The sequence below is a fragment of the Aptenodytes forsteri genome, unplaced genomic scaffold (genome assembly GCF_000699145.1).
Source record: "Aptenodytes forsteri isolate BGI_AS27 unplaced genomic scaffold, ASM69914v1 Scaffold118, whole genome shotgun sequence".
NCBI classification, from domain to species: domain Eukaryota; kingdom Metazoa; phylum Chordata; class Aves; order Sphenisciformes; family Spheniscidae; genus Aptenodytes; species Aptenodytes forsteri.
Genome location: NW_008795859.1, coordinates 3,412,582 through 3,421,925, shown reverse-complemented (window position 1 = coordinate 3,421,925; position 9,344 = coordinate 3,412,582). Strand labels below are relative to the sequence as shown.

The 9,344-nt window shown below is 50.5% G+C and overlaps 1 protein-coding gene across 1 annotated transcript in view; it reads left to right on the top strand.

Moving 5' to 3' along the window:
* The first annotated feature begins 1,325 nt into the window (after nt 1-1,325).
* SCARB1 (scavenger receptor class B member 1) overlaps nt 1,326-9,344 on the top strand; it is a 17,637-nt gene continuing 9,618 nt past the window's right edge. The window contains exons 1-8 of the mRNA XM_009283987.1: nt 1,326-1,367; nt 2,588-2,745; nt 4,484-4,625; nt 5,081-5,284; nt 5,597-5,692; nt 6,300-6,412; nt 8,344-8,510; nt 9,176-9,294. Of these exons, the coding sequence (XP_009282262.1) occupies nt 1,326-1,367; nt 2,588-2,745; nt 4,484-4,625; nt 5,081-5,284; nt 5,597-5,692; nt 6,300-6,412; nt 8,344-8,510; nt 9,176-9,294 (1,041 nt within the window). The remainder of the gene's footprint in view (nt 1,368-2,587; nt 2,746-4,483; nt 4,626-5,080; nt 5,285-5,596; nt 5,693-6,299; nt 6,413-8,343; nt 8,511-9,175; nt 9,295-9,344) is intronic.

Genomic DNA, 9,344 nt, shown 5'->3' with positions numbered 1-9,344 from the left:
CAAGCCCTTGGTCTTCACATCTTCAGCATGACCCAAGTGGTCCTGAGCTCTTATGAGGCTTAATGTGAAATGGAAAAAAATAACTGAGTGCTGATGTCTAGGGTGGTGAGGAATATCCAGGACCTTACTCCTGGGTTGGTCTTCAGAGTGGCGGGTGAGAGGAAGAGCTGGGCCTTGAAGGGCTGGTGGCAGGGGTCGGGCAGGTGAAGGCTGGCTTGCCAGTCCTGGCTTCTCAAGATCTGCATGGAAGGTCAAGATGGTGTATCCTGATGGAAAAGCACTTAGGTGCAAAAAAGGTTGTAGTTTTGGGGATATCTTTGAGTAAAGTCTATAGGGGAATGCACGGTAGAAACAGGGAACTCGGAGCCCAGCTCCTGCCCCATTTGCAGAAACTGAATCTGCATCGGCTGCTGTCCTGGCAGCCGGGCTGCCTGCGGCATTGGCCCTGTAAAACCTGGGGATGTTGCTTTTCTGGAAGCACCTGGAGTGCCACGGACCTACCTAAGACACGAGCTTTAACATAGTGAGACTGCATCGACTCATTCATCTGCCACTTACCATTTCTTCTCCACCTGGGAACTCCTGTGCTGTCCCGCCTGAAAGCTGGCAGAAGACCGACAGCACTGTCTTTCCTGTTTTAGCAGGGTGATGAGGATGGTGGTGAGAGGATGTGGAGGATGAGCTCTGACACTGAGGCTGCGCTTGCACGCAGCGTGACTGCTTCTCTCAATCTGAAGAAGAAACCTCAACTCTCGGTTTTAATGAGCAGGGTGGCTGAAGCCTTCCACCTGGAGAAGCAGGATGTGGGCACTGTTGGTGGAGCTGGTGGTCCCCTCTGGAGGAGATGAGCAGTAGCCAGTTCCTTTCAGTTCCTCAGGAACAGAGATCAGCATGGTCAGGAGGAGCCAAACCTCTCAGTGACGCTTTGTAACTCATCTAAGTGAAAAACACTCTATTTTTATTTCAGACATATGACCATGTTTGTTTTGACCTACAAGTAGATTAATTCTAAGGCTACCCTGTTAAGTAGATCTTGCTTAGCAGCGTCTGTGGAGTATCTTGAGCTGCTGTGCCCAAATGGGAGAGGACTGAGAAAGGTAGCAGGGAGCTGGGATGCAGCTCCATCTGACTGTGTACATATTATATAAATAAATGCATATGCAATAGGGGATCCAGGGAGTGCGAGACAGAATAAGCAAGTAAAGGAAAGCAGATGTTGCTATTCAGACTCCGTTGGACACTCAGGAGTAGGGATTATAAAGCAGGCTAAATAAAAACTTGTCCTCTAACTGCTTCTTTGCCATGAAATCCTTGAGGCTGGCAGGATGGAGGCTCTCGGCCAGCAGCGGGTGGGTGTTGATGTGGAGGTGGGAAGGGTTTGCTAGGTGGGTTTCACTGCACTGTGGAGATGTCTGCTCAGGGGTGGCACTTGGAGGATCTGGGCTTGAGTGAGGGGCTTGGAAAGCCCTGTTGCTTGCGGGTGGCGCAGCCTTGCCATGAAATGGCTAAAGAAAGATGGGGCGTTGCAGGGAAGCCTCCGGCAGCTTTCCTTCTCAACCCCCTGTGGCGGCGAATAGTCAGATCGAGCCGCTCCAGGGCAGGAGAGCTGTTGTGGGGCTGCCGAGCTGCAGCGGGATAATGCCCACATGCCTTCACCAATTAGTGGATTGAACCCACTTCCATAAGCCCGCTGGGTTACTTAACCACGGCAGGGGCTTGTGCTTGCAGAAAAAGCAAAGATTACGGTGGAACAAACCCAAAATAAATGCTCAAGAAGGAACAGGCTCTTGTCAATAAGGCAGCCCCCAGGAGGCAGGGAGGGAGTGGAGACAGATGTGCCCAGCCCAGGAGCTGGCATCTTGGAGCTGGTGAGGGCTTAAGTCATGTTTGGGCTCCTGCAGGCATTTCCCAGCGAACGGAGCAATGATATGGAAACACGATTGTGCATTGCTTTTGACCTGCCTTATGACCAGCTATGAGTCACCACAGGATGGCAGTTGAGAGGAGGCAAAGGTGTCCTGCACGGCACTGTCGGGACACAGCTGGGTTGCCATCCCAGTTCTCTATCTGCTTTTTGGGAATTTAGTGGGCCCTCCCTGCCGGTACCCAAACAGTTGTGCAGATGGATGTGCCCCCTCTTCCAGACCTTGCCCGCTTCTGGCTGCGTGGAGCTGCCAAACCTGGCGGATGAGTGGAGGCCTTTGGGACAGGGTTGTTTGTGCCAGGCGAGTCAAACATGCAGAGCTGTGAATAATTCAGTGCTGGGTTGTCTAGCGCAGAGCGAGCCTCCAGCACATCAAAACAGCTCCGAAATCCTGTGGGTAGGATCTGGAAAGTTCAGCCTGAATAAATAAGCCTACAGACATCCTGTGGCATCAACTTTGTGCTTCTGCATACATAAGAGTTCCCAGTTTAGATCTGGCTCGGTTTCAGTCTGCATAACATGCCTGGATCCTCTGGAAAGCTCCTGCTGGAACTGCCGCCTTCGGCTGGGCCTGATGTGGAGCCAAGGGCGCATGTGCTCAGCTGCAGCCACCAAACTCAAGAGTTGTCTCCTTACTCTTCCCACCCCCCACCCCCCTTGCAGAACGTCAGGATCGACCCCAACAGCATCTCCTTCAGGATGTGGAAAGACATTCCCATTCCTTTCTACCTGTCGGTGCACTTCTTTGAAGTGGTGAACCCCAAGGAGGTCCTCCAGGGAGCGAAGCCAGTGCTGAACCAGCGTGGACCCTACGTTTACAGGTCAGGTACCACTTGTGGTCCAGCTAGGCGTGAGCCTGGCCACTGTGCTGCCTGCCAGGCTCCTGGCTGACTCCTCTGGCAGGAGGGCACGGCATTAGCATGCTTGGCTCGAGTCCAGTGGCATAGGATTTTAAAGTGACCCAAATGTGCTCTAATTGCTCTGATCTTGCTAAAGCCAGAAGTAGGATCTCTGGCTGCTGGGGTGGTAAGGCTGGTCTGTGCTTCACTGAGTTGTGGAGCTCAGTCCTGTGCTAGGTCCTGTTGGGCAGCCAGACCTGGGCTGATAAGGTCCAAACATAGGCATGAGGGGTGTTGCTGTGGTGGTGGGCAACCCTCATTTTCAGAGTGGACTTGTTTCATCTTCAGTGTGCATTTAGGAGTCCAGCTTCAGAGCTGGAGTTACCTCAATATCGAACTTCATGGATTGGCCTAAGACCTCTTATCTAACATGAGACCCAGAATCTGCCTAACATGAATGCTCTGGTCATGAGAACCAGTATGGAGCACTGAAACTTGCTCAGGCCCACCTGCAGCAGGCCTGTATTTGCCCTGGCTGAGGATGGTGGTTCAAGCCCCAGATGCTTCTCTGGACCTGAAATGTGAAGTGATGGTTGATGTTGAGTTGAGCGTGTGAACTTACCCATAAATAGTGATATTTGACACATTAGTGCCTAAACATGTAGGCAAAGTTAGGTCAGCAGCGTAAGCAAGCTCATGTGGGAAGATTACTGGTTTAATCCAAAGCTGTTTGAGTAGCGCTGGGGAGAAACCTGGCAGTATGTGTATGCCCTTGTTTCCCCTGGGCTTGCTAGGTTACACCATAAGACCATGTGGATTCTGTATGTTGTGATTGCATTGGTCACTTGACTTGGGGGAAAAGGCTTCACTTACTATAAATAAGAATAAACAAAGGGGCAAAGCTTATTAGTGTCCTTATGTTCCCGCTGAGCAAGATTAGTGCCCTTCCCTAATGTGGGCTGTAAAACAGAGGCTCCACAATAAAGGACTTTGTTTTTGCTGGTGGGTTGAGCTTCAGCTTCCTCGGGAGCTGCAATAGGCTCGCGATGTTGGGAACAACCTCGTGCTACTGTGGAGCATTGCAGCCCCCATGAGACTGGGCTGCCCCCGTGGCATGGAGCAGAGTGGTGGAGGTGGCATGCCTGAAGTCCTGAGGAGCAGGAGAGCCGTGATGCTGCGTGGAGGGTTGAGCTGCTCTGAACCTGGGAGCCATCAGGGAGCTCTGGGGCAAATCAGTGTGAGCTCGTTGGTGGGGCTTGTGCGATCTTGTTTGGTCCTCTCCTGTTTTGCAGGTTGTTTTGGCATGTGGGTTGGTGTAGGTCTGCTTATCTGGGTGTCTCTCTGATAGGGCTGGGCTTTTCAACAGCTGTAGGCGAAGTGACAGAGGGGATTTATGCTTTTGTCTGAGACGTTTTGTCAGCTGGGAAGAAACACTTGGTGTCAGCAAGCTGCTGCAGAATCCATCTGTCAGGGATGCCTCACTCCCAGGCTGCCATCTCCTCCTGCTAGACCCTAACCCTGGTCGGGGTGTGAGGTTGACACCGCCTGTTCCCTGGCATGCTGCCTCCCCTGCTGTCCCATGGCTTCTTGCTGGGGTTCAGTCTCCTTCCTCTGCTCTTCAGAAGCAAGCCCAGGCCTGTGCAGCCCATCCTTGCTCCGCAGGCGTTGCAGAGGCACTACGTGGGGGAAGGTTCCCATGATCTCTCCCATCTCTTTGCAGAGAGTTGAGGTATAAAACAAATATCACATTTCATGACAATGACACAGTCTCCTTCCTGGAGTACCGGAAGCTCTTCTTCCAGCCAGACATGTCCAACGGCAACGAAGAAGAGTACATCGTTGTGCCAAACATCTTGATGATGGTAAGAACTTGTTCCCTGCATAGGTACCAACTTCTGAGCTTGCGATGGGAGGGCGATGATGCCCGATGCTGACTCAAAGCTTACTTTCTTGTAGGGCTTAGGGCTAATCAAGCCATGAGGTTGTTAAGCTTATAAAATGCAGTTTTCTGCTTTCTGGGTGTTGGTTGTCGTGTTGGGCTGTTACCCTTCCAAAAGCAGAGTGTGCAGAGGGGCTGGCAAAGCGGCTGGGCTTGAGTATGCAACCTTGTCTGAGTGTCCTGGGGAAATGAAGCCTGTGAGCCGTCAACTGCTTTCCTACCAAACTGGGTATAAATGGTGAACCTCAGTTTGTCCAAAGGATTTCTCTAGGGCTGTAGATCGGTGCATCAGAAGGACCTTGCTGAGCACCGAAAATGCATTGCTTCCTCTTTGGTAAAGATGGGGCTCTCATCTCAGAGGTTTGTTTTCTTTCCCAGGGAGCGGCTGTAATGATGGAAAACCTGCCAAACTTTGTGAAGCTTTTACTGAGTGGAGCCCTGGCTGGCCTGAAACAGGAGGCATTCATGAACCGGACGGTGGGGGAGATCATGTGGGGGTATGAAGACCCTCTTATAGACACAATAAATATGCTTGTTCCTGGCCTGATTCCTTTCAAGGGAAAATTTGGCTTATTTATAGAGGTAAGTAAACTGTTTCTTGGGAATACTAAAATCACAGCAATATTGGTCTTGGGATTGAGTGTCTGGGCTATCCCCCTCACAAACTGTTTGGAGCAGCCATGTATAGCTGGTGGTGGTTGCGTAAGGCTGTCTTAATTCTCCACTCAAGCAGAAATGCATGTGTTGGAAGCTGTCGCTGGCAACTGAAATAAGTAAAAGTTCAGTAGCGTCCAGTGCGAAGCACCCCTAGAGCTGACTAAGCATGCAAAGTCATTAACATATTGCAGTCTTGCTGCATATAATGGATTAAAAGTTAGTTTCTTCTCTCTGCAGCTTAACAACTCCAATTCGGGACTGTTCACAGTGAACACGGGCATGAAGAACATCAGTCGAGTTCACATGGTGGATTCATGGAATGGACTAAAGAAGGTAGGTGTCAGGCAGCAAACCTCTAGTATGGGGGCAATGCCTGATCTCAAGCAAGAGAAACTGAAAGCTCTCAGTGCTGTTGTATCTCTGGGTCGTAGATTTGAAGGCAAGTTTCTATGGGACTTCAACTGCTGCAACTTCTGTTCTATCAAATTGCCAGAAGGCAGCCGAAGGACAAGAGGCTTGTCATGAAGCATTAAGTTCAGCTCATCAGTGTCACTTGTCCTCCCTTGTCCTCCTTGCTGATGGAGCTGGTTGCTTCTAATGGTTGAAGTCCCAGGCTCCTGTGGCCTGTGTTTAAGGCATTATTTAAATCTCCTTGTTAAAGGGGTGCTGATTCTTCCCTTGTGGAATTCCGCTCTGAACTAAAATCAATTGAATCTACAGATCAACCACTGCGGGAGCACTTGAGAGAGGGGGATCTTGTCCTGTTTTTCCATTAATTGGGCAGATGTTTGAATGGGAAGGATCTTGGAAGCTCTTCAGTGTTGCTATCTCAAGGTCCTATGGAAGCAGTGTAGAGTGGTGGATGTCCCATGCAGGGGTGGAAGCCAACTCTCCAGCAAGCTCGTTGTTCTGAACTCTTCTCTCTACATCTGTCCCGCAGGTGAACTACTGGCGGAGCAGCGAGTGCAACATGATCAATGGGACCGCAGGGGAGTTGTGGCCACCGTTCATGTCCCCAACATCATTGGAGTTCTACAGCCCCGATGCCTGCAGGTGAGGCCACGGCTGCCAGCTTGTCCCTGTGCAGGTGGCAGGAGATGCAACGCTTGTCCTGTGCACACAGAGCACCTGTGACAGTGCAGTGACGCAGAGGGCTCAGGACTAGTTTCTGTAGTTAAAGTTCAGCTGCAGTTCAGTGTTGCAGTCTCTGAGCTTTGCAAACAATGTAGTTGTCTAATTAGCAGCGTCTTGTGGTATTCATAAATACCTTCCAGATCACTGGAGGAGTCTAACTTGCCCATGTTGAATCAGTAGAAAATAACCAGTCTAGATAAGATACAGGAGGCAAGCGGGAGAGTAAGAGTTGTCATAAGGAAATGCTGCTATAACTGTTTGCAGAACTGTCAGCTGACTAAATGCTTGCAGAAGTGATGTTGTGGGGGCTTGTGTCACAGTTTCCAGGCTGCTTTTTTTTTTCTGCCTACTTCATGCACTGCTGTGCGTGTCTGTCCTGTATAAGACACCGTGACCTTACATGATCACGCAGGGGTTAAAGTACCCTGCAGAGCCTGCCTGTGTGGAAACTCCCTGAGGTTGGAAGGAGGGGAGGCCAGGAGGCAGGCAGTGGCACAAAACCCTGTCCCTAACTTGGGGAAGATAATGTTAATTCAGGCTTTGTAGATAGTGCTGCAAAACAAGCGGGTGCTCATGCGGAATAGAGAACAATGACCTCTTCAGCGGAACAAGCAAAGTCAGCTGAGCCAAGTATTAGTGCAGAAACTCCCCTACACAAGGGACATCAGCAAATACCAAAATAGCCCGGAGCCAAGGACTTACAGGGAAGTTTACTGGCAGTCAAAGTTTAAATACACATACCTGTTTCTGTAAAACTACAGAAATCTTCTAGGGCACAGAGCATGTTTCCAGGTAAGGTGTAAGGTGAAGTAGAGGAATCTGAGCTTCGTTTCTTGTTAGCGCAGGAGGTTCCTGCAGGACAGTGCTGTGGAGGAAGTGGCTTTGCCCCTTCACCAGGCAGTGCTGTCTCTTCTTCCCAAATCTTTCTTGGCCTCTCTGCTAGCCTGGATGGCTAGGAAGGAGTCAAACATCAGTTGATACATTAAGAGCATATCTGCCTTGCTGCAGGGCATGCAGGGCTCATCTCCTATGCTGTTTGCACATTAAGTGCAGCTGATGCTGAGATACAACTACCTGGATGTCCCTGCAAGGTAGGCAAGGCTTTATCCTGCTGATGTGCTGCAGCAGCCTCTGCCTCCTTGCTGGAAGGTGAGCACAGCCAAGGGGCATGCACGTAACTGCTGCACATACCCTGAATCCCCCATCCTTGGTCCTGGTGTCGGAAGGCAGCTGTAGGAATTAGCATCCCCTTGGCCTGCCCAGGCTGTCTGCATCCCTGCAAACATCACTTGAGTGCGAAGGGAGCAAACTTCCCTCCTGGAAACTTGCATCTATCCTGGCCAGCTGGTAGCAATAATGCAGCATAACATCACTGGCCTGTTGTATCAAGAAAAAAATCTTGCTCCATAATGTAGTAAAATTTTCCACTCCCCTGACAGCTTATATGCTGGAGTTGTGCTGCAAAAGAGATTTAGCTGGTGTCCATCCCCTGTGACAGAGTGCTTCTACCTCAGAGCCAAGGCTTGCACAAAGAGGGTATTATCTCTTGGAGAGCAGCCCTGGGGATTACTACATGCCTTTAAACAACTCTCATCTGGATACTGCAAACAGACTTATAAGCCTGTGGCTTCTCTCCATAAGTAGTCCTGGCCAGCCCTTTATTTGTGCTTAAAACATGGAAAGCAAATGGCTTAAATACTCATTCCTCATCCCAAGCACTGCTCTGAGTGTCTTGATCTCAAAGTCTAAGTTACGTTGCAGATGCATTTTATCCAGCAAAGATAAGAGCCTGGTTCTGGGCTGGGAACCTGTTGGCTAATCCTGATCCTTCTTCACTGAAACCCTTCCAGATCCATGACACTGGTGTATGAGCAGTCTGGGAAGTTCAAGGATGTACCCATCTATCGCTTTGTGGCACCGAAAACTCTCTTTGCCAATGGCACAGATTATCCACCCAACGAAGGCTTCTGCCCCTGCATGCAGTCTGGCATCCAGAACGTCAGTTCCTGTAGGCTAAGTAAGTCCTTGCCTCCCCAGGCTCTCCTTGCCGTACCGATATTAAACTGTAGGGATACGATACGAGCTTGCCTGTCTGGAAAATTGGCTCTGCTGGCTGCCAGAGCGCTAAAAGGTACTGCCAGGGTCTGCGTGCACAGCGTTCTCATTTGCACTCCCGCAGGCATCTCAGCAAGGAGGAAAAGAGGGAAAATCCTTGTGCCCAAAGTCCCCTCAGTCCATGGCCCTATAACAGCCTGGCATTTGTGGGAATGCCCAAGGATACGATGGGTGTGTTATGTCCCCCGGGCTGGGGAGGGAGCAGGCAGGGGAGCAAGGGTGGGAAGAGGCAGGCCATGTAACTGCCAAATTAAATGTTAACTTTGGATGCTGAGTGCGGGTCACGCGGGAGTGAGAATTCAGACTTAGTGTCCTAACCAGTGTCTCGGTACAGCAAGTTACCATGGCATTGTAACCATGAGGGGAGAGGGTGGCTTAAATACTGGGTCTTAACCCTCCCAGAGCAATGGACTAAGCTGCAGGGTGGGAAGGGAAGGAGCTTTCTGGTTGGGAGGAGAAAAGTATAAAAGCCTGTTCAGAACAAGTGCTGCAGTGGCTTTAAAAAAAAAATAACAAAAAGTCTCAGATGGGTTTGGATGAGCTTAAAGTGTCTTTGTTCTCATCCAGATGCACCGATGTTCATTTCCCATCCTCACTTCTACAATGCTGACCCAGCCCTGGTGAATGCTGTTGAAGGCCTCCACCCCAGCAAGGACCAGCATGCGCTCTTCCTTGACGTGCACCCGGTGAGTGAGCCTGGGGGGGGCCCTCTCCTTGTGCTGGGGGTCCAGCCTGG